General features: G+C 38.6%; 1 protein-coding gene across 1 annotated transcript in view; it reads right to left on the bottom strand.

Moving 5' to 3' along the window:
- Window positions 1-26,426, bottom strand: part of RSRC1 (arginine and serine rich coiled-coil 1) — a 171,547-nt gene that overhangs the window by 58,969 nt on the left and 86,152 nt on the right. Inside the window, exon 6 of the mRNA XM_063339869.1 lies at window positions 18,079-18,130. Within this exon, the coding sequence (XP_063195939.1) occupies window positions 18,079-18,130 (52 nt within the window). The remainder of the gene's footprint in view (window positions 1-18,078; window positions 18,131-26,426) is intronic.

Here is a 26,426-nt window from a genome sequence, read left to right as displayed (position 1 = left end):
GCTGCAGTAATTCTATTGCCCGGTCCTCACCTCACATCAGGTAAATCTGCTGCTCTTGATACAGGGAGGGACTCTTTCTCAGGGATTGGAGCGATAGGACGAGGGGGAAAGGTTTTAAACTGAAAGAGGGGACATTTAGATGAGATATTGGGAAGAAATTCTTGACTGTGGGGGTGGTGAGCCCCTGGGCCAGGTTGCCCAGAGAAGCTGTGGCTGCCCCATCCCTGGAGGTGTTCAAGGCCAGGCTGGATGGGGCTTGGAGCAACCTGGTCTGGTGGGAGGTGTCCCTGCCCAGGGCAGGGGGGTTGGAACTGGATGGTCTTTAAGGTCCCTTCTCACCCAAACCAGTCTATGATTCTATGATATACATCTATGTGAACACAGGAAGAATCATATTATCATATTTCTGGTCCAGGTTGCAATAAAGTCTACGATAGGGTTTTCAGAATGTATGTTAATGACTACAGGCATTTTATAAAATACATATATTTAATGAATATATTAAAAGTGAATATGATTTTTTTTTAATTTTCATACTTTAAGCATAATTTGTTTGAATAAAGTAACATAATGTGAATTCTGTACTTCACCAATAGCTATGAAAGAGATGCTTATTATAACAAAAACTTAAACTGCATGTAGATTGAAAAATGAATGAGAAAGTGTAGGGGGAAAAAAACCCAATACAAAAACTTTCCAGTTTCCATGTTATCTCTCCTCAAATAGTGGTACTATTTTATCCACAATGTCCTTACTCCTTTCCTTCCCATCCTCAACCAGAAAGCATGGCGTAGAAGAAAAATGAGTTGCGGAGCAAATTTGTTTCTAATGTGCCCTCTATAGACAAAAGGAAGTGCATGTGGGATTATTCAATGGTCATAGCAACATAAAGCTGATGTATTGCACAAGCTGAAATTCTAGGCACTAGAAAAAGCAAGAAAACCAGCACCTCTCATCATCTGCCACGCTGTAACAACCAAAGAAACGTAGTTCAGCACTGCAGGACACGTTTTAAAAGTGTCCTTTCATGGACTGGGCTCCACCACCTGCTGATCAGAACTGCAAAATGCCCTTTGACTTTTACTTGTATAGAAGTCCCATCAACAGAAATATGTGTATGGCTACAGCAAGCACAAAAATGTCACCAGGTGTTCTACAAGCCCGTGGTAGAAATGCCAGACTGGAATGTCCAAACCAACATTTCAACTCAGCATCAAACAGCTGGACAAGGTATTTTAAATTGAGACTTGAGACATCCTTAAGTACTTAAGACAGTGCTGACGCAAAGGAGCATAGGCTATTTCTCAAGTTCCTATTTACAGCTAAAGGGAAAAAAAATACATCCTGTTAGCATGGACACCAATTCTTGCTGTTCTGCATACTCCAATTTTGCACCCGTTTGTCCTGGTCAAATACTCATGTGAGCAGCACCACAGTTCTGAGTAAGTTTGCTCTTCCTCTCTGCCCTTCTGCTGCTTGTAGTTGCCCTAACCTTTCCCTCCTCCATGCCTTCCCTTTAATGTAACTTTTAACTGCTTTGTACTCTTCCCCAACTAATTTCCTTCCTCCCTTTACTTCTACCCACTCTTCAGACCAGAAAATCCAGAAATAAAGTGTTACTACAAGCTCGGAGTATTACTCTTACTCCAAGGGAGACAAAACCAGAGACGCAGATGGTGTATCAATGTGAGTGAGAAGAACAGAAACAATTTCCAGGATGAAACTCTGCTGCGTATTTCCAAAAAGCAACCGCTCATATTTCATACTGACACACTAATTAACAGAAACACTGCTAAGAATACCATTTATAGCACTGCATCTTCATTGAAATAAGCTACTAGGCATAGGTTCAACTATTATCAGTTTCAGCGCAAGTTCCTTCTATTAAAAACCTTGATAACATAGCAAATATAGACACCGCTGCCTTCCCCCTCTGCTTCAGTGTTGTGTAAATACAGAACAACATAACTGACACTTTATTTAATCTCTGCTGACTACAGTTAATGACCCTCAGCCTGGACGGAGCTCTGCGCTCGGCTGCTCAGCTCATGCAGGACCAGTTCAGGGTTTCAGATACGTGTTCTTTTACAACATAAACGTGAATAACCCTGATTTCTAAAAAAACTGAGAAATCCATGACAGTCTTCCCTTCACGTTTTCTTGCCTTGATAGCAATGGAATCATGATTGCTCAAAGACGCTCACCATTATAAAGTCATTAACATTTTTCAGAGAAGACTCTCCAAGGGCTTAAAATCAACAGCATAAAATGCTCAAAACCTTTAAGACGATACTCCGATTAAATTGTTTCATTGGGTATTTTAACAACATAAGGGGATACATGATGGCTTAAACAAAGAAGCCTGCCCAGAAATCTTAAATAATAAATTACACTGCAGCATAGAGAAGAGCAATAGAAAGCGAATTAAAGGGAGGATCTGACATAAAAGCATACAACTTGATTGTTCACATTAGCTGTGTTTTGAAATACTTTTTTTTTTTCTTGCCAGGGTAATCAATACAAGTGATATGGCAAAGGACACAAGTTTTCATTATTCTTGCCTTTTATTAAAGACACCATTTTGCCCTTTCCCATGTATCACAGAGCAATTCTTCAATAAGCTTGTGGCAACATGGCTGAAACCATTGTCTGCAAATTTAATTCAGTACGAACTTTCCCTGCTTTGCATATTGATTCGCATTTGGAAGAGTGTTAAATGAAAGTCTAGCTTTTAATTTTAAAAAAAGAAGGCTAGAGAAATACATCTATATCTCTGTGTGTTTATACATATATATGTATTGTTTATATCTGCCAATACACTGTTCAAGCAAATAATAAACACCGTCTCTACCATTTTATCATTTAACTGCTCTTAAAAAGCATCCAGGGTGATGTTTTAACTCACATCTCTCTCTCTTTCTCCCTTTCACACTCTTTGGTTTAGGATCAAAAGAAAATTGCTGGTGTTTGTTCAGGTCCCGCTACACAGCTAAACACCAGACAAGGAATTAGGAGTTTTAAATGCTACAGGCAAATATAGCTCTAGGCAGTTAATGTAAGTTTATTCATCACATATTTGGGAGATTTTTTTTAATAAACTCTCTGAATGCACTCTTCAATTGCTATTATGCAAAGCTCTCAGAGTAGACCACGCAAGGCTTCTAGCTAGCAGGTACTTTTTTCAAAGGGAAAATACCCATTTGTCTTCAGATAAAATTATTAATACATATAATATGCTACTTGAAGTAGCTGAGAGACTGGAGCTATATTCAGTCTTTAAAACAATTCTTTTGAATGAGTTAACTAGGATGCTGGTAGAGGGGAAAAGTGCGTTTCATTGCCAGGACGGGCAATTAGACATTATAACGAAGTTCTTTACACTGAGGGTGGTGAGAGACTGGCACAGGTTGCCCAGAGAGGTGGTGGAGGCCCCATCCCTGGAGATATTCAAGGCCAGGCTTGATGAGGCTCTGAGCAACCTGATCTAGTTGAAGATGTCTCTGCTTAATGCAGGGGGTGATGGACTAGATGGCCTTTAGAGGTCCCTTCCAACCCAACACATTCTGTGATTCTCTATCCCACCACAGATAGAACACAGAGACCCTCCCACCCTCTTCTAAGTTTATTCTGGTTCTAATTCCCATTATCAGTTTGGTATGATTAGGCATGTTACTGCCAAATTTGGCATATATGGAAGCAACTCCACTCACATATAGAAACAGATATATTATCTCTTCTGTGACCAAAATCTTTATGCCTGTTTTTGATTTTCTCCACACCTCTGACACACTGTTATATTTCTCTCCAAGTACATTTGCACACTCTTCCGTTTAAAATTAAAACCATAAGTTCTGATATCTAGAGGTATCAGCATTCAATGAACGCAAGTACTGTTAGCTGTGAACTGTGAAGATGGTACAGCATGACTTCTACCCTGCCTCTCAAAAAAGAAGCAATACAGAACGGTGGCCTAGAAACAAAGAAGCGAAATATTAGATAAAGTTCCTGGTGGTACTGCAAGTATCCAAATGATCCAGAAAGACCATTTACCACTTAAAATAGACATACACCACCTATGCTTTTCACGTCTCAGAACAAAATAAATTGTCTTGGTGAGAACAGAAAACGGTTTTGTCTCCAAGGACTGCATTTTCATAATGTCATGTTTTCAAAAACGACAGTTCCTCAAAATACCGAGAAAGCACAGACTGTTGAAAATATCTGTTTTCCATGAAATGAAGGGAGTACTTGATCTACCCTTTTGTACACAGCCCATGTAAACTATATTTTAAAGAGAAAATTAAAAAAAAAATGGTTTAGCTATCTAAAACTGAAAAAAAAACTCTCACAAGAATAGGATTTATGGTATTTTAAAAGATAAAGTCATCTTGTTATTACAGAAGTCTGCCTTTCAAGAGCATTCTTGTAGGCAGAAAATATTGTCATATAAAATCCTGTTTAAATAACCAAAGTAACCAAACACCCCTCCGTTTTTTAAAATACAGATATTAAAATTTCATAAAATGAAGTATGAGCAAAACAAAAGAAAAACAATAATGTCTCTTTTTATAGAAATTTTTACTGGTAGTCTCCTAAGTATGAGAATTTCTCTGAAGTCACAGCAAAGTTCCTATTAAACAATAGGCGGTCATCCTTATAAAAAGCCTACCACAACTGCATCACTGGGGGAGGGGAAGTCTTTGCAAAATCTTCACCACTATATTTTAAAATTTATTCAGTCGACACCTCATAATCATCTCCAAATCTAATGGGACACAAATGCATTTCATCACAGATGAAAATCTTCAGTGACTGCTAAAATGAAAATCAAAAAATTATTACAATCTAGTAGTTTGGCTTGCAGCATGCATTAATCAGAAATCATAATAAATCCACATGCTTCTTCAGACAGCACATTAGTCAAACAGTTTTGTATGATAATGACATTGACTAATGGGCTCAGAGTTAGAAGGGTCAATCATAAACTCATCAAATGCTTCATTTAATTTCTTAATTTGGACAAACACAATTTGTTTATGGGAAAGATATCAGGTGTTCTTGAATGAATAATGGCTATGAAACCAAACTCCATTAATCAGCTCTTGATTACAAATGACTCAGAGATTGTTTGTTCTAATTTCATTCATTTGGGTCAACAAAGAAAACACGAGCAAACGAAACCACTTGGAGAAAATGGCACACTTAGTTCTCCATATTTAATGAAGTTGTCATAAATATTCTTTCAATAACTGTAAAACAAAAATTTTACTACCTACACTAAATACTATTCTTGGTTCAAGTGAAAAAATTGATATACATGATTTACAAGAAGATCATGTAGGCACGAAACAAGATTTTCAGGTGCTAGATGACTGTATTTCTGAATGCAGAGCAATGTGCTCGTATTTCAGGTTGTTCTGAAAGGAGGAATGTGAAAAGCACAAAAATGGCAGGTTTTGATTTTCACTTGCTGTGAAATATTCCAAGAAAATGGTGCAAATCAACATATTCAACAAGTAGGCAAGTGAGCTTAGCCGAATTGACAGGGAACTAAGAGGAAAAAAGGCCCATGGACCTGTGTATAACAAGATTCACAAATTCCTGCTCTCTTTTCTAGGCTTTACGATTTTTAAACCCAGCCTGTATTTCTGCACACCGTTACTGTTCAGGAATGATTCTGCACTTTGTTGCTGCACAGAAGAACAAAAGAAGTTTTTCCAAGTTTGTCTGCAAGAATTGGGGCTGTATTCAGGAGGAGCCGTCACCAATATTCTTAAGGACACCATGCTTGGTTTGAACTGCCCACTGCCCACCAACTTCAGCCACGCTCACAACGATGGGATCTCACCTTGCTGCTCCTGCCACCCCCCTGAGGTGAGCCGGCATGCTGCTCCTGCCGCCTCGTGGTCCCAAGCTCTCACACGACTGCTCCCCCAGCTCAGGCTGGACCCTGGACCCTTAGAGCTGCACTGATGTCCCAGGCTGAACCACAGCGTGCAGACCCTTGCATGCACACAAACCTTCCAGCACCACTCCTACCCGCACCTTGCAGCACCGAGGAGTGGTAGAAGAGGAGGATTTCCTTCCGTGACCTCCAACAACCGCAACACCATCTCTTAGTGGAGATGCCTTCAGGTTCCTCCGCTCCATGCAAACCAAACAAGTTGTCTAAACCCTCTAAAGACAAACTCATGGAAGTACCCGGGAGGTTTACCTGGCAGGCAGCAGGCACCAGTGGTACTTAAAGCCGCTTAAAGCAAGACTGTTGGATGTAGAGGGATTTTGTTCCAGTTGGGATTTAGAGGCAGAGTGGGCTGCACTGTGCAGCATCAATATTAACTCCATCAATATCTGGCTCGTAAACATAGGTATTTTGTGAAGTAGTACCGACAAACAGAAATATTCAACTTTGATTAGAAGTCTGCCTTTTCCTGTGAGTATATACTTAAATACGATAACAATAATTGATTCTGTATCTACAGTTCAGGTACCTTTACTTCACACATAGCAATGTGTATTTCTGGACAACCCTGAAGTTCTCTCCCAGTTGAAAAATAACAGCAGACAGGGCACTAATTACTAATTACAACTTCTAATCTCCGTCTGGAGCTAAGGAGGAAAAGACGATGACATGGTCACTCATGGGACCGAGTTCTGGGACACAGGCATATCCCTGCTCCATCACAGACTTCCCATGACTGTTGGCAAGTCATTGAAACTCCCTGAAACAGTTGCCCTACCTCAAAAGGGCACCGCGACCTAAAATACATTGATAGATAGGGAGCATTTATCTATTAAATTATAGGTGCCTTGGAAACGCCTACCAGCTGGAGGATGACCAAGGCCTCCTATAATTACCTCCACACTCAAAGACTTGCAGGATGCACCATCACAACAGTGAGAAGGAGCAAGGACATTTTATTTCTTTTCCACTTATTTCTCCTTTCAGCAAGCTGAGTGAGGGTTTCTGGCACACTTCGCATCTGGAAATTAGATGGAGAGGCCCTAAACATTTAAACAGGCAACTCGTGCCCACCAGCCCGAGACAGTGCTGCTGAGCAGATCGAGGACTTTAAAGCCCTTTTCTTGGCATCCATGCTATAAAATCCAGCCAAACACTCTCCAGTTTCACTTGTAGAAAATCTGAAGGGTGGTAAATATCCAAAGATTTACAGGGTATACTGTCATAAGAGATCTTAGGGGCATGCATTCTGGCTAATGCTTTAATGACCACAGACCAAAGCAGGCACCTATACAGAGAAGATGGTGAAACAGATCAGGTAAAATATAAGAAATAAGTATTTTGCTACCAATATTAAGACATAACATGTCCCAAAAGGCATGCTTAAACAGAAACTAGCCACACAGCTACATACGGTTTCTGCAGCCGAAACAGCGTATAATTAAATTACTGGGCAAAGTTGCTAAATATGAATTGATATAAAACTTAAGCTAACTGAAAAATTGTCTTTGACTTAAGATCAATAGCAGGACTGAAAGATTCATCTGCACATAATTAGCACACATATTTGCATCAAAATCATGTATACCATATGCTACAATATTACTGAAAACCCATTAGTTATAATGCAAGCCCGAGATACTTTTGTTTCTTGGTAGCACAAAAAACCGGTCTCGGATAAAAATCTAACAAAAAAAATAGAAATCATAAAAGCTTCAGAATTATTTCTAAAGGCAATAAATGTTCATTAACTAATGAAGTTACTGTAAAGTCTACTTATAGGCTCTGTTTTACATTATAGCATCTCTACATTAGCAACTACTCATTGGCTTCTTAAACTAGGAAAACCACACATTCTACAGAAATGGTTCACAGCGTTGTTTTTTTACAAAATAGGTTCATGAGGTGAATGGCATTTAGATACCAATACAATGGTAATATAAATTTCAAAAGTGAATTATTTTGTTTCAAACACATTTCATTCTCTACCCAAATTTATTTAATTAAAATTCTGCATTTTTTCAGCCATCATGAAAATTAAGTTGAATTAATTATTGAAGTAATTGTTGATTAATCAAGTGTTTACTTTGCTCACCAATGACACAAAACAGCTGCACTTCAAAATCACATACTCTGTAAGGACAAGACCATTAATATGTTAAAAAGTAATTACTTTGAGTAGTGACACTTTTTTTTTTTATATATAGTTGTCGCTTTGCATGCAGAAAGTATTATTTTTTTAGTAGTCTAATGAGATTATGTAGCTTTGCCAACAAATTAGGAGCAGATAATCTATGAAGAAATGTGTTTAATGTCCAGCTGTATAAGCACTTGTATGTGGCTGTGAAGCCCATTGGCACAGACCACCCAGGTGAAGTTCAAATACTTCCTGCATCTTTCTGAAATTCAGTCTTAAAATACCTGCAGTTCTCATAAAACACAGAATATAAAAATTAGCTACCATGAATTTATTCCTTGATTTTTTTTTTTTTTTTACTCATTTAATTCTTCTATCACTCAGAATTTGTTCGAAAGTGCTCTTTGCTGCTGATGTTATCAACTAAATGGTTTTAGACACAGAAATCTGCTGAGTAGGAATCAGTAGTTGACCTAGAAACTGGGTTCACTAACTCCATAATTAGATGGGTTTCCTAAATTAGCTGGTTTGCAAGAATAGGATAAAATCTTCCACCCTCAAATATGTACCTACAGCAGAAGGTTTATATACTATGAAAACTTCTGAGAAATCACTTTAAACTGAGGATGTGCATCTGCCATTGTGATACTGTCTGGGCAGAACTGAGCAGATGAAGACAAAAAAAATTAGGCTTTTCACCAGTCAAGAGCTGTGAACTAATCTGTAGAGTATGGGAACAGGATTATAGCCGGAAGTATAAATGCTCAGATCCTCGTGGAAAGGATGAGCTCACTGAGAGCCCTGACTACCCTTTTCTGGAGCTATGGGAAGCTATGCAACCATTCAGTATGTCAGATGGCAGCAGAGAGAAATGGGACTGCTCAGCACACTTGGATGATTTGGGACATTTCACAAGTGTCATTTCAGTTTATTTACCTTTGAGAGAACTGAGGCAGGGAATAATAACAAACTTCATGGACTGGTGCAGACTCACTACAGATGAAAATTCCCACCAGGGTTCACAGTCTTATAGACACTGAAAGAGCCACCACCCTTCCTTTCCTTACAGCCAGATCTCTTCTTGAATCCTTCAGGCACCAAATGTTTTGTTAAGAAATAACCATAAAGCTTACTTATCAAAATAGAGACTGTGACCATATATGTTATGCAATCCATATACTTGGAAACTAAATCTTCTATTCATGTCTAGACTCCTGGAATAGAAGGAAAAAAAATCAAGAACATTTTCTCCACCAAGGAACACCTCTATCTGTTGTGATCTTTCTAGCACGAAGCTTAAAAAACCTAGGATGAGGCTAAGTCGAAAAGTCTGTGAATGGGAATTTCAGGTATGGAAACATCCTAACGAGCACACAAAAGTCTTGGGAAAAGATACAGAATTTTTTTGATTCATTTTAGTGGATGAAACTGCAGTTTTATTTACAGTGATCCTGTAGAAGGAAGAGACGCTACTGTTTCATGCGTTTATTTATTTACTATATTGGCCAATGACAAATAACCTCTCTGTTTAGTACACACCACATTTAACCAAACTGTTAGTCACTACTGCCAGCCTAAATCTTGATCAGTGCTAAACACTACGCCTGTGCCTGTGGTTGGCCATCCCTGTACCAGTCAACTCTTAATGCTAATGTGTGCAAACAAATAGACAATTACCTTAATATTTCAAAAAAAAACACACCCCTATCATCAAGGATATATTGCGATAGCAATGCCTCATGTACACTTTCAGAATAATTGCTTTATCTTTCCTCCACCCACCTTCCTCTTCGTTTTCCTCTCAAGTTCTCACTCTCATTCTCTTGTCTCAGGACAACCTTGCAAGGTGAGCTTCACGAAGTCCAACCTAAAACTTCTTTTAGTCCACTTCTTTTTTTTCCTTTGTTTTTAATGTTTTAATAGCTTGTTCTTGGTAAAAGAGCATGATACAAATCTAATCTTCAATAATTACTACTTGCTATTTTGTCACCTGCAGCATAACAAAACCCAACGTCCTGATCCTGTGCCTGAAAGCCCTCTTGGAGTAAGGGAGCAGGAGGCTGTCAACTACAGATACTTGCTGGAAGCAGCACAAGTGACCAAGTCACCTGTGATGGGATGGGGACGCTCTATTTCAAAGACGTGGCGATTTGATGCAGCTCTTCCCATCCTCTGTCCAGGTCCCCGGGCTTGTGCTGGAGTCCTGGGAGGGTGGGAAGAGTCCTGCAGCATCGCCACCGGCCCCCGGGAGCTGCTGTGGCAGGACGGATGCTCGGCCATCGCGCTCACCTCTGCTCACTCACACGTAACCAGGTCTTGCTTGTTTGGGGGTGGTTTCATTAGGAACAGATTCCTATCCATTCAAACTCTCCTTAGCTTGGTGTACAAGAAATGCTGCACGAAACACTTTTATAAACATTTTTAGAGCCTATGTCCGTGTTTGTCGTATGGAGAAAAGGTAGTTCAGTAAGACATCTTTGCTCATAGAGTTGATATTTTTATATAAATAGAAGTAAAATTCAATTCAAAGCGTGAACAGACACTACTCAAAATAACTGTTTGAAATTGATAGAAATAAGAATTTTATATTAAATCAAACTGACCATGCTCACACAGTAATTATATTAATCTCTTTTTCAACATTCAGCAACTCTTAAGCTTGTTTTAAGTTCAAATTCTCACAATTTCTGGGTAAAGCATTATTTTAAAAGCTATTTTAAAATTTTCTTTAAACAGATGAAATATTTTATGTGTCATTTCATCCTTTGTGCATATATACAAACACATGTTTTCCATCCTTCTAAAATTGTTCGCATAATTAGAAATTCAAACTAAGGCCATCAAGTTTTCAGTGGAAAGAACACAAATAGCAAAATCAAAAAGGAAGAAAAGAAGAAAAAGAGAAATACGTAAACATTTTATAAATTTGGCATTTAAAAATAAGCACCAACAATACTTGTTGCCACCTGCCTGCCTTACGACTTTGCATCACTAGAAAAGACCAAAACAGAGGCCATCCTACTTAACTAAACAGTTTTTATTAAAGTAAAAGAAAAGCAAGAATCTATGAAGTAGCAAGTGATCCTATTAGTTCCACCAGACTAAAATCATACAGTCTACGTATGTGGTCCTTTCAGCCACATCTGTTATGAGCCATTTTGATACCAGAAAGCAGAGAATATTTGACTATTTATTTAGCAGGCGCTGAGTGCAAATTAGGATTTTTCTCCCTGATAACATGTGTTGTAATGGGTAGATTTTTAGAAAATTCAGTAAGTATTATCAAACGCTGGCATTTTTACAGCAGCTAAGGCCAAAATACTTGTTATATTCAATTATTTTCTCTTTAAGGAATACATAAAATGTAATAAAGATGCATGGTACAAAATTAAAGAGAGCAATCTGATAGCATAATTCAAAGATAATGAGTTAAATATCCAATATCCAGAATTGCTGCCAAACAGATCTGATAAATGTTAAATGCTTATGGTTTGTATTCATCAATTTTTACCACATATTGCTAATGTCATATTAGTGTCTCAGTTCTGAAGTTTTCTTTAAATAAACTCTGTCAAGAATTCTTTGCACAAAAATGTTCTATTCTTGAACGTTCTTTCAGCGATAGATTGAAATGCAGATTCCAAAAATAGATCAGTCACTTATTTCAACTCTAGACCTTTGAAAATCCAGATCAACTGCCTTTTGTCATCGTCTTTATATGAAGAGTAAGAAATTTCGGCTTATCACCATAGAAAGAAACCCAAACTTTCAGACTACTTTAGTGAAGGCGGCCAGATTGATAGTTTGAAATGCCCACATGCTATTTCTTATCAAGAGATTTACATTTTAGAATATTCATTCACATTTTCATCTTTATAAGAAAACACGAGCGCCATACAGCAATTTATGACACATGTTAACTGCCTTTAAAGTTTTGAGGTTTTCTGTTGAGCTTACGGGTTTTATCAAGGCAGGATTCGATGCAGGGCAAACTTTTTACTTAAAATTAGCGATACGAGCAAGAAAACGTTTAAGACAAAACCCCAGCTCAAATCTTCTCTGCTTCTCCGTCTCTCAGTAATGAAGTCTGGGAAAGAAATCACAGACACCCAAGTGGTTTGGCAACTGTAAGTGACAGAAGCTCAGCTAAATCCTCTGTTTACACTGGGGATTAGCTGGGAAGATTGTGCGCCGCGAACTGAGCTGGCGATGGTCAAGGGAACCTGCTCCCTCTCCGCCCGTGGGGCAGCGGCACAAAGCCCCGTCCTGGTAGGAAGTGACCCATAAACGTATCCCGACGAAGGATTTACACAAAGCCAGCCTGCCTCACAGAAACTCCATATGACCATTAACTGGCCTGCAAGGCCTGCCAGGAGGCCTAATTACAGGTCTACAGAGCCCAATAACAAAAGCTGAAGAGCTTTAGCCGAGGGATGATCTGCTTTATACTGACTTGAGAGAGTCCATATAGAGTGACAAAAAGAAAGAGGTTTAGCTTTAAAACTCTCCCAAGAGACAAAGCATTGTCGCTAAGTTGGAAGGCCCACATGCAACATACTTCAGATAGGCTTAAACATACCACCCTCTCAAAATTAACATTCAACTATTGCCTGCTTAACATCTGCTCAGACATGGCAAGTTGCTGCGATATTGTTAGAGGATGCTAAAAAGGCTTTCTCGTATCGCAACATTAAGGGAAAGGTAAGTAAAAAAAGTCGTGCAAATATAAATTTATAGCTGACTGCTTTTTATAAATCAAAAATCAGTTGCCTTAAAAATTAAAGTGAGTGCTACAGTATCTTCAACTATTGCCCTGCTTAATGAGAATGAAGATACTGACATTAATCCACACCAACAAAGAAAAAATAATTTTAACGAAGTGCACGGCAAAGCCCGCATGAATGGACTTGGAGACAAAACTTCGTGACAGCACTATATTACCTGAATATAAAAACGGCCATCTTCCCCTCCTCCCCTCACAAATAAGGTGGATATTTTGCATTTTACCAGCTCTCCCACAATGAGACACCAGAAGTCACAATTCCCAAAACACATCAGCAAAAAAAATAAATCCGGTTGAAAATAACCTGGATTACTATTTGCTGTCTTTTGGTTTTCAGAGAAATCGGTTGTTGTTTCCTAAATTAGCATCTAAGTGCGATTCTAAAAGCAGGTTTTCCCAAGATACCAAACATCTACAATTCCTGCTGAGGCTGAGCAGTTGGCCTTTGCACCTACCTACCCTAAAAATCAAGGATCTTTGGTGATGAAGAAAGCAGTGAAGAGCGAAGCGAACACAATAGTGTATAACTAACTTTTTAAAACTATGGCCATTGTACTTTCAAAGCACTTTCAAATCTATATTCTTTAAAACCATAACATTATTAGCGTATTTCAATATACCCCTTTCTCTTGCTTAAAAAGCCACAGGGATAAAGCCACATAATTTCCATGTCAATAGGTTGATGTGAAGCAAAAAATTATACACACAAACATCTTCAGATTGAGAAGACAGCTCTAACATAAACACCAGAATAAGAATAAAGCAAAACAAGGACTACCTAAATCTTTTTGTACCTAAATACTTTTGGAAATCACAGCCCTTAAAAATTGCCTCTTGTCTGTAGCTAGTGCTGATGTCTGCAGGACTTGGCATGAAAGCAGGGTGAGCTGTTTGACTGCCCAACACAGATGAACAGAATGCAACCAGCTCTTGGAGTGACATTTCCTATGCTTGGAGAAAGGTTGGCAATTCCCGCTTTTAAAATTGAACAAAATATCTTCAGACATTCTGCTCTCTGATAAAGCAACAGCCCAAATGCATTCTCTTTAAAAATATGCATGTATATTGCACACGAATATGTATTTGTTCCTGTGCCCAATTTGAAGAAAGCACTTGAACTTGAGCCCTGACATCAAATAGTTTTCCCTCAATTCTATATATGTTCCAGGTCCTGAGAGAATCACAGAATCACAGAATGGTTTGAGTTGGAAGGGACCTTTAAAGGTCATCTAGTTCCACCCCCCTGCCCTGGGCAGGGACACCTCCCACCAGACCAGGTTGCTCCAAGACCCATCCAGCCTGGCCTTGAACACCTCCAGGGATGGGGCAGCCACAGCTTCTCTGGGCAACCTGGGACAGGGTCTCACCACCCCCACAGTCAGGAATTTCTTCCTGATATCTCATCTAAATCTCCCCTCTTCCAGTTTAAAACCATTCCCCCTCATCCTATCTGATCCAGAGTCCCTCCCCAGCTTTCCTGTAGCCCCTTTAGGGACTGGAAGGGGCTCTAAGGTCTCCCCGGAGCCTTCTCTTCTCCAGGCTGAACCACCCCAACTCTCTCAGCCTGTCCTCACAGCAGAGGGGCTCCAGCCTCTCATCATCTTCATGGCCTCCTCTGGACCCACTCCAACAGGTCCATGTCCTTCTTATGTTGGGGGCTCCAGAGAAGATTCAAATGAAACATTTATCAACGATAAAGAATTGCTCCTGAACAAGCTCAGGCAGCATGACCCTTCACGTGCCCACACAGGCTGGGGGAGCGGGCAGGCAGCGTCAATGGGGCAGCATCAGTGGGCCCAGCAGAGTACCAGTTAACCTGCCAACACTCCTTATCTATGTTAAATTAGTCAACATCAGTCATTAAAGCTACATTCTAATAACATTTCCAGCACAAATATGATAAAAATTAAGTTCTCCAGTTCAGCAGGGACGTGTTGCAAAGTTGTATCATTACTTACAGGCAATTTCTTTTCTCAAAATGAATGTCCAATAGCACACACATTCAATTTTTCCACATGTACACAACAAACTTTTGTCCCAGTCTCTCTTCCCTTTTTCAATACAATCTTTAATATACGGTAGCTGCACTGACAAAGGATACATTAGAATTTAGACCCTTTGATGGGGCTAACCAAACAGGAAATTTGGATAGTAAAATAAAGAAATTCCATTTGAAACATCATGATGTGATGGTGAATAGCAAATAATAAGCTCGAGTATTAGATAAATGTATTGCTGGGCAAGGCTGTGAGCAAACTTCAAAACCCACCATCAGCTTGAATTTAAAGTCAGGCTGCTCTTATAGCAAATGCTGGTATTTTACAGGAAACTAGCTTCAGCTTAGCACATTAACATTTAATATATGTTGTCCCCTTAAAGAGTTACGTACTGTTTGCTATATTTGTGTTATGTTTATCCAAAGACATCTCCAGTATATTAAGAACAAAAAAATTTGCTAAGGAAGCAAAGTGAAGTTTCTCTCTAGGTTAATTCTTTCAAAGTACAGTAAAATACAGAAATCTTCAGCATGAAACGAGCAAATACATTTGAATCCAGACAATATAAGAAAATGTTAGATTATCACGGGCGATGGGATATTAACAGCGTGGAAATGGCAGGGCAAGGGGAACGGAAATGCCACCGTAACAGCATGTCGGTAGAGAAGAACAACGAAGGGACCTTCCCAAACACCTCCCCAACGCTAGTCAGTAACTTTGAGCGGTTGCAGAAGGTAAGACTGTTTTGTTTGTCCAAACCACAGAGGCGTACAGTGTCATTAACAGCTATTAAAAAGTAGCTAATACATTTTGAATAAAGCACAGCTTTTTTTCCCCACTTAGTGGGATTAGAGCAACTCCCATAATGTGTGCAGCCAGATATTCTACAAGTTAATTCATAACTTTGGGATGCATCCTGTACCAAGCACTACATACGCAAACAGCAGCTTCCCTCATCATTACTAAAGTACAGATTTAAATTTGCGTTACATTAAAATAAATCATACAGCATCATGCTACAACAGCAACAACAATTAACCTGTTGATTGTGAGCTCCTTGGAAAGCTGCTCAATAACAGTCTGACACGGATTTCTTTTTATTTCTTTAAACTTAAAGGTGAAAAAAGTGCTGATTTTGCAATGAGTAAACACACAAAAAGATATTAAAACAACATTATTAACATTTCCAACACTCCTCTCACACCAGATTAATAAAAATTCAATTTAATTGACTGAATACAGGACTGAGGGAAGAAGGTGGGGGGATGATCTCATAAACGCCTGAGATGATAACCAAGACTGAAATAAAGCCAGGAAAGAACTTCCTGTATTTTGGATGGTAAGAGAAATAAACAGATTAACTCGCTTGAGTTACTTATGAACAGCTCGCAGCTTCAATCTAAGTTTCAGACTTCAATTGTGAATATTTAAATTTAACAGTGTCATAGACCCGTTATGTATTTTTGGAAATTTCTGGGACCCAGGTCATGATGATATACAACCCACAGGTATCTTTTCTACATTTCCCAGGTGTTAAATTAAAAAATGAGGTGTGATAGATGTGAGTAGTATACACAAATTGTGCTTTTTTTAGGTCAGTGCTGTCACATCTACTTTATAATTATATGCTTCAAAGATTTATTAAAAGTTAAGGAGAACAATGAATGCATTTGAAGCCATACAATACAAATGGCTAGATGCATTTTTGAAAAAAATATCAGCAATGTGAGTAGACGTTTATTCCTTAAAACAGAAGGTTTCCATAAGGGGAAAAAAGAAAAAAATGGCATTTCTTGGAAATTCCTGCTTAGAAGTTAAAAATACATATATAAGAGATGAAAGCTGAATTATAGGCAAATATGTATTTATTAAAATGCATATGGAATACTGGAAGCTTTCCTGTTGGTGTGAACAACTGCCAAAGTTTTAATGGGAAAATTAAAATAGGATCTAGAAATTAATTAGGATTACAAACCTCAACACAGAATACCACTTCAGAGCATTAAATCATTATTTTAATAATCTGAAGACAAATACAAGTACCTAAAGAACATCCAGGAATGTTATATAAAAGGATTATTATTAATTTATAAATTTATTGTAATTACCACAACCCCACTAGCGTGTAAGGTTCTCGAGTCCTGTTTTCACAATCATAGCATAAGTGCATCAAAACACGGGCTGCTCTTGGGAATAACCACTTGGAGCCTGGGTGAAGAGAGGACAAACCCCTCGGCATCACGGCCAGAGAGGAGCTGGTGCCCGGCCACCCCACGCCACCGCGAGGGTGCGCGACGACCCAAGGGGACAAAGAGCAAAACGGACCTTGGGCTCAGTTACACCACGGGTCAAATCCACAGCAACTTCCACGGGGGAAAAGCCCGAGAAGCGCATGTCAAAGCTAAGTCAACACCCTTAGATTAGTAAAAATAAACCAAGGAAGTGTCCATTTGGAAACAACCATGTCTTTGAGATTTAATGTGGACTTAGATATAACATTTGCAAAAAAGGCAGGATAAAAGGAATGATAATCTCATCTTTGCCACAATAGGACAACAATTTCTTTAAAGTTTTAAACCTGGCGTAAAGCTACAGGATTACTCCATTTTTTATTTAAATTAAAGGTTCAAAATTAAAAGTAGTTACCAAGACACGTATCTTGCCTTCCTTCTTACTAGTGCTAGACTAAATAGAAATGTTTCTCTTTGTAGAGAACTAGCAGGTAGATCACTCTCTGGATCCGAGTCTTTTGGAAAGCTTGCTACATATGTTTGCTACCACTTCAAATACATAAATATATATATATATATATATATATATATATATATATATATATATACACACACATGCACTCGTTCCACCCAGGGCTAAAAGATAAAGGCATGAAACCAAATTTTTAAGACGACAGAATAAAGTCTCAGTAGCAGCAAGAGGACAAACACATGAAATCTGAGTGCTGGTTCTCAACAGCAAACAAAAATTACTTATTTTTATCTCCTTAAAGGGATTTGTTAAGCGCCAATGATGATGCACACCAGTGTCATCTTACCCAGAAACTGAAGTGGGCTATAGAGAAAAGGACTTCACATTCCCCAAACGGAAATGGATAAAATTACTGCCTTGATAGGTCTCATTTTTCTGATATTACATTAAATACATTTTTGAATAATATAATTTTACTTATAATAGCAACACTTACCAGCTGCCTCAAGAACCAGCTGTAATCTAGCTTTGGCCTGTTCAGCAGGAGTCTGAAAAGAGAGGATTTATAAATCTTCATAAGCGCACATTCAACACACAAGGTCACACGTTACCGACCACAGCGCTGCCACCCCCAGCGGGGAGCTGCCGCCTCTGCGAGTGACTCAGTGCTACGCGCCACCCAAAGAAACTTCCAGACTGAAATGAGCACTATTGTATTTTGAGTTAGAAACTATCAGAAATTTTCAGAATTGACAGAAAATACAATCCCAATGAGGTAGTGCTGTGGCGCCCTGACCAACCTGAGCACCCACAGCCCCAGCAAGGCTGAAGCCCACCCCCAGCTCCTTTCTCAGGCCTCAAACAGCAAATCCTCCCCGGCTTCACAAAAACACATGGCTACACAAGCATGCTCAAAATTTGGTTTTAATATGATTAATATGGCAAGTTTTTCACACTTCTTCTGTTATCTGTTTTGATTTTTTCTTCTCCTTAAGGTATTTCTTCACATCTGTTGGGTTGAAGAACATATTGTTGGCTGTGTACCCACTATGCTAATTATTCCAAGTGATGTTTTACTGTGTCCAATGTGCTTGCCGTCCCTCTAATTTTGAAGCCACTCAAACGTTTTCACAGTTAAATTTACACACAAACCACATTTGTCACGGAGTTCAGAAGTTGATTATTTCTGTAAGCATCTGAAAAGTTTGAGAGGCTTCTGCTCTGCACTAAAAACAAAACATGACGGAAATGTTTCATGTCACTGTTCAGCTTTGAAAACTCTGCTAGGCAGATGTTGCTACTGCAACATTTTTCTCTGACAACCAGTCTAAGTTTGCACCCTTCCAGTTCCACCCCATTAGCCACACAAATATTAATCAAGGTAATTGGGCAAAGCTCTTCACTATGAATGTCCCAACTGATGATGCTCTGTAGGGCAAGAGAGTTAGCTTTTCTCAAAACCTCTTTCAACCAAAGACCTCTCAGATTGCATTCGGTGTGATATCACAGACGACAGCACAATTGCTATTGTATTACTATAAAATATAATCTGTATAAAATGGCCTTGTATTCTAAAAAAATGCGCTTTCATAATTTCAGTAAGAGCTTAGAAAGTTTCTAGTTTGAATATCTCTAATACTGTGTGTGTGCAGAAGCACGTACATTCGTCTACTAATTAATGAGAAAACAATTTTCTGCTTGTTAGGGGATCCTTTTTATTTATTTATTAATCCTTTGTTTTACATTATGCCTACACCTATTAAGAGGGACTAACTGATGGCAAAGAACAATTCCATTTCTACTACAAGTATTTACAGACTGCTTCTTTCAGTAGCATGCAGTATGAAAGATGTTACACTAATCCACAGATTAATTCCTGAAAAAGGAAATTTAAATGAAGATCCAGATTGTAACTGTATAGAGGTCTAATGTTTTTTAGGTTAGAATTTTTTTAGTTGTTTGCACAAACCCAAAGTTATTGGGCAAAATTTATTATTATAACTACTATACCAATGCTACCATTAGCGCTGACCACTAATCTTGGTGGCAGCAGGAAAAATCTTGAAATTTATTGTAAAAATATCTTCAAATTCCTTCCTCTTGCGATGAACTAATTATTACAATATGTTTTGGCATATTAAATACGTCACTAGAGGAAAGAAAGGAGAGGAAGGAAAGGATCTTCTTTCCTTCCAGAACAAACTTGCTCAACTTACTAAGTTTCAGAAAAGCCGTACTTAGGTTTGCGGTTTTTCCATTCCTATGACAACTTCAGACATAAAAGAAAAAAAACCTCCAGGGTTACTTTAGTATGGTAAAACATTGCAGTACAATTTAGCAGAGAAGGAGAAGTGTTCAATGTAAAAATACTACCTACGCTCACATCTTCACACGAACAAAGCCTTTGTGCAAGCCCACCCACCAGCTGGGTTTTAGCATCCAGTAACACTTACAGTACGTTAAATCAGTTTCCTGTATTTGTTTTCTACATTCTGTAACAAAGTGTTTTATGAACTTAACTGATCCCCCACCTTGTCTGAGCCACAGCGCATCCCCACAGCCCCAGCACCCCCCCAGACTGCGACTCGCTCCTACGGGCCGCCCAACGCAGGCAGCGGCACCAGCCACCACGCTTCTAAACCGGCTTTTTTCTGTAAGATTCAAGTATGTCTCAAATGCAATAGGAGCAGTTGTGTTAAGAGAGATAATCTTCTATTTTTACAGCACTTATCTGTTAGATATTTGACAAAAATGCCCAGATCTCTCAAATAAAAAGATGTCAACTTTTTGGCTGTGGAACCATCTGGTTAGCACTACAGACTGGAGAAAGAGATTATTTCACTGATGTAATTTCCATATTCAAAGCCTAAAGTGGCAACATCTAGCACCACCACACTAACAATAATTCCCTGAAAGAGAAAATATTAAACCAGGCTGCAGACAGAGGAGAAGGGAATGCAACGAGCAACGGTTCAACTGACACCTCCCACCACTAAACGTGAAGCTCCACCAATACTGACACAACTGCTCCCCCTGCTCAGAAATGCTCCACACAGCTCAAAATGCCTTTTCCCACTCCTCTCATGTATGTATGAATGTGTCTCGTTGGCATAAGGTAGGCTAGACTAAAATTCTTCTTTTACTCAGCAATATCCCACTGGAAACTGCAAGGGCAGATGCTCTGCAGGCATCTTCTCCCTCGCCCTGACCGCAGCACTGGCACTGACCGATACCCAGTTGCTTCGTGGATGTTGGTAATACCCACAGGAGAACTTGCTATAGATGCCCTTCTATTATCGATCGATATGCCCTGAACAACGAATGGATGAAAGGTTCTTGAAGAAAGGTTACTAGCTTGGCTCCAGAATGCATTTGTCCAGCTGGTGGATGAGGCCAACGCTCTGAGAAAATGGACAGAGATTAATTCATCTGAAAATCACAATTAGACCCCCAAACAAGCCGTCAGCAATGTGTGAGGAAGACTGACTACCGGAGGTTAGTATTGATTTAGAAGACCATTAAATGACAAAATTCAGAAAGACCCTCAGGAAACGTAAAAACAGTGAAATGATTGGTGTAGGAAACATTATCAGAGTGGTCTAGCACAAGTTGCAAAATAAACCCTCATACTTTCCTTAAGGTCTTAAGCATAACGCAGAAGGAAACGAATTCGAAACTGTGTAAAAATAAAAAAATAGTACCAAGTATTTATCGTACCAACTGATGAAGGTGACAACTAACTGCAAAAGCAGGAAAGGAATTCCCTAACAGTCATATCGCAGCATAACATTGGCGTGTCAAACATCCCTAACGACAAATTTTACATATGTCAAAAAAGTGTCTGGTAACACACTGGAATTACACTTTAGAAAACGATGGTATTCTACAGGATACTGTAAAACAGAAATATCCATGTGATTAATAATTGCTATTAATATCTCACACAAAAATTTGATCACATGTATTCAGTTTTCAGTGCAAGCTTTTTTAGGAAGATGTGGCACATCCTTCTTGACTTGGATTTCTTTGCAGTATGTCTGCTGCGTTACATCACTACTGCTTTCTCAAACAGTATGCTTTTTATTGAAACTGCACCAAAACCAGTGTCTCAACTACATTTGGTGCTCATTGTGTAAAAAACCACATACAAGTTGCTTGCCACTAGCAGCTACAGGGAGGAAGTGATGTTCTTGATGGACAGCTTCAGACATACCATCAGTGTAATGTTTTGCTTTCAAAATATTCAATTGCAATTCAGCTTTTAAATTTTACCAAAATAATTAATAGGTTTGAAACAAACACGTCAATTCAGCAACTAGACCTTATTTTTAAAAATCTTCCTGCTCCTTGTGATGCATGTTAAAATGTTTTGACTGAGAAAACAAGATTAAAGTGAAAATAAACTTTAGAAAATTAAGGAAAAATTTTGAGAACAATTAAGTTTAAAAAGAGAGTCCAAACTTCCATTTGACCTAATGACTATGAACATTGTTAAGTACCACGTGTGGCTCTTGTCAGTATTTGAAAACGTTACATTATCACAAGAGTCAAGCAGTAGTTAATGATGCTGAAGTATTTTGAGTAGTATTTCGAGTTGCAATGCTCTCTTACCTGATTTTTATGAATATGAAAGTTTCATATAGAATGTCACCGATATTTACTGTTTCTGCTAAAACTGGACATGTTCAATTCCTCCTACTCATCACTAATGTCACTAATGACATTGGCTGCATATAATTTAACTGCAGGACTTTTCTCTCTGATAACATCTCTATAAAAGCCTAATAAACCTTAGCATGATAGTGATCAATTTTTGTGGGGTTTTTGTTTTTTGGTTTTTTGGGGTTTTTTTGTTTGTTTGGGGTTTTTTTACACAAACATTTTATCTTTGCATTTGATAAAGACAGAAACAGCAGTCCCCAAGTCTTCTACACCTCTGCTCACAGAGAGGAGCGACAGCCCCTAAGTGCCATGCTTCCCACAGCAACCACCATCGACATTCCTTAGCTGTCTTAGATACACGTGCTGCCTGAAATTATAATGCCGTGTTCTACTTGCAGAGAGGACGTGGGATATCAAATTTGTTTAACAGAAACAGTCAAGTTCATAATTTAAGAAGATCTTCCACTTACTGATGAAACCAGAATCTCCTACAGGCGTTATATTACATTAGAAAACTACGAAGCTATAGATCTCCTAGCTGTGCAAGCTAGTTTGCTCATACCAGTTGAAATGTCTTAATGTTACTTCTCCTCCTGAAGAAAAGGTTTGTGTCCAGGTTTCTTCCTGAAGACGACTCACGGCCTCACGGCCAAATGCCATTATAACAGTGGTACTACAGTATGTTCCTGCTCATATTTTGGGGATGATATTAGCACAACCACACACTGAAATAGAAAATAGAATATGAATTGTAGTTGTGTCAAATACAGATTTCCTCAGTAAGATGTCGATTCCCCAGGTTCAAATTGCTCTTGATGCAAATGTATACAGTAAAATTCCAGTTTAAAAAAAAAATAATCAAAACACTACCCAAAAGACTCAGCAAATAAACACTAATTAAGTAACCCTACATAGGATTTTGAATACTCAAACCCATTTTCCCATTTTAACTCCAGCCTCTCATCGGTTTCCTGGGGACATTTATCTAGCCTTTCCCAATGCCTGATGAGCTCAAAAAAAAGGTTAAGAAAAAGCATAACAAGAAAAAGAAAGAACAAAACATAAGTCCCCTAGTTGTTTGAAGAGATGGCTATCCAAAGCTACTGGGAATACTTCCAAAGTGGGTCAGAAACCTAAAGCAAATGTCGTTTGCAATTAATTCCAGAAAAAGAAAAGTTGGCAAGGCTGAGAATATAAGAGAAATTCCCCGGCGTTACTGCAACCACGACTCTTCTAGAGGCTTTATCGAGTGATTCTGTTTGTACATTCTTCTCAGGCTTCCTCTTCACTCAAAACCAGAGGAATTGTACAGAAAAAAGATAATTAATATCGAAGCTAATCATCTCTTCCCACAATTCAGGAAATGCCTGGGAATGCAGTCCTTTTACCTGCAAATCCTAAATCGTGTCAGAGTCCAGCTTGTAGGTGGTAGGCAGCCACACGCAGGGACCGGGGAATGGAGAGGGGCAGCAGCCACAGTGGGGTGGCAGAGCAAAGGAGAACGGGATGATCTTTAAGGTCCTTTCCAACCCAAACCGCTCCATGATTCTATGTATGAGAGGGGACTTTGGGTTGGGATGTCTGGGGCTTGGTGGCCTAAAATTATAGAAACAGATGGAGTCCAGCAGAGCAAAGTGTAAGAGGGCGTTGTGGTTAGTTGGGATGAAAAGGAGAATTGTTTTGCGGGGATAAAGACAACGGCCCTGATATTAAAGGGATAAAGTTCCTACAGATAAAGAAGAGGCTCCGTTCAGAGCAAAAGGAAAAGCCATCACGCTAATATACTGCCTAAGTAGCGTCTTCACTGAAAAAACCACCACATCTCCTGAGTCTCAAACACTGATACAGTAGCTTAGAAAGACAAGCTGACGGTTTTGTTGAAGTGCCAAAAGCTTTTAAGTCCTGCATAAGTAATCAAGGCACAAAATAACCGAAGACAGGTATTAGTAATTTCCACTTATTCTGTATTAAAATGCAGACTGGTTTTACAGCTTCAGCAGGGATCTGGGAAAGATGTTGAATGATGGCATTCCATCACATTTAGAGGGAAATACAGTATTTAGGGGTACAGGAGACTGACAGGCTTAACCAGATCAAGCGATAATAGCAGCACGGAACGGGATAAAATGTAATGCTGATAAATACATAGTAATGCATGTTGGGGAGAACTTCTCATCTACCTTACCGTGGTCTCAAAGAATGGTATCAATTCAGGAAAAAAAAACAGTTTAGCAGCATCATGGACAGCTAAAAGGAGACCTCAGGGTGTATCAGTAATGAGAAAAGACAAGGAAGAAATGCCATAAATTAAACAAAGGGTATAGACAGATAATTTCATTTTAATATATTCTGTAATTCAGTGGCCTGCCTTCACCTGAAATATTATACATCCCAATTCTAGTAAATCTATCTCAACAGGAAAAGAGTAACAAAGAACCCTAACCCCAGCTATCTTTTCAATGGAGTTTGATCAAATTATGGAAAAGATTATGTGACACGTTTGTTTAGCATAGGAATGGTTGGATTCTTTTTCAGGCATGTATTCCTCATTAGGAGATTAAAAAAAAAGAAAACAATTACTAAAGAAACTGAAAATAAAGAACTTATTTGTATTAGAAAATACCTCACAGGAGCATACAATATAAAAACAAACAAACAAAAAACGAAGGAGACTGAGAACTTGTAATTGTCATCTTTTTCTTTCATGAGCCAGACAAACAGAATGAATTCGAGGGTGGCAATTTCAAAATTTTTTTTTTTTCACATAAAAAAATCACAGAGAAGAATTCATAATATGAATTAATAACACAGAAACATAATAAGCATATCCGGCATTATTCGAATTAAATCCCTACATTTTCAGACATAAATCAGATTAAATGATTGGATGTTAAAATGTTATTTATGTCTAATCCGGTGTTTCTTCTCTGTTCCCATCAATCAGTAATACAGTCAGATATAGGCTACAGTAGGACCAGTGTCCTGACCTAACACAGATCTACTTGTTGCAAAAAACCTGAACATTTGAGACCCTGTGGAAATGTATAAATTCCCTTACTGGAAAAAAGGTACCCAGTGAGAGATGGTACCGATTCTGTTCACTACAAACAAGTAAGATTTTTCCCAGCTTGCTTCCTGCCCAGAACTATCTTTCTATGACATAGAATGGAGAAAGGAGAATTTTACTACTATCCAGCTGATATGAAACTAGCTGTATGAAAGTGTTCAGCAGCCAAAAATGAAATATACAAAAATTATACTATATTGACATAGCAGTTTTACACTAGTACTACTATGGAGGATGAAATTGGGGAAAGAAAAGAAAAAAAATATCTGAGGAATTGTCAGGCTGTTTACAGTCTCCAGGAAGCACAGTAGAGAACTATAGATAGTAAAAAGCAGAGACATATGATATTGAAAAATCACTGGTATTCTCTTACATTAGATAAATAGCCCGACCAGGAATAGAAAACATTTTAAGCTCAAGAAACAGTTCATACTCAATTTCCGAGGAATTTTATACTTTTTATGGACCTCCCATCAACACATCCTAGCTACGGTTTAATGCAAATTACAGCAATGTTCCATTACAGCATTGAAATAGAATGGAGCATAAAAAACATTTTGATCTTAAATGTTGTCGGACGTATACAATTATCAAAGCATGATATACACGAATTATAAGTGGAGAAAAATCATGCAAAGCGTGGAATAATAGTGATAACTGTCCATCAAACACACAGATGCTTTTGGCATTTCCCCACAAAAAAAAAAAAAAAACAACCTCAAACCCCAAGCCAGCATCAGCAACATACTAACTAGGAAAGGGCAATCATTATCCAAAAAAAACACAAGAGCAGCCAGTAAAGCCATTTTTCCCTTTAATGTATGTAAAGGCCACGGAAAGAATATGACTAATGATGAAGTGAAAAGTACAGCTTAACTAGCGGCACACACACCAGACTGAAGAGATAATCAAGCGGTATCTATCTGTGGGAGAAGGCTCTCCCAGCCATAGCCAGGAAAAAAAATATCCGTACCTTGACAGAAAGGTCTGGAAAACTTTTCCAAGCTGTACAGACAGCCCTGTTCAGTCCTACTCCTCCAAGATTGCCGAGTTATCAAAATTGGGAAGGAGAGATAACAAAAGGGAATGATATGGCCCAGTCATTAAAATTCAGA

Source organism: Chroicocephalus ridibundus, chromosome 6, assembly GCF_963924245.1.
Source record: "Chroicocephalus ridibundus chromosome 6, bChrRid1.1, whole genome shotgun sequence".
NCBI classification, from domain to species: domain Eukaryota; kingdom Metazoa; phylum Chordata; class Aves; order Charadriiformes; family Laridae; genus Chroicocephalus; species Chroicocephalus ridibundus.
This window is presented reverse-complemented; position numbering and strand designations above follow the sequence as displayed.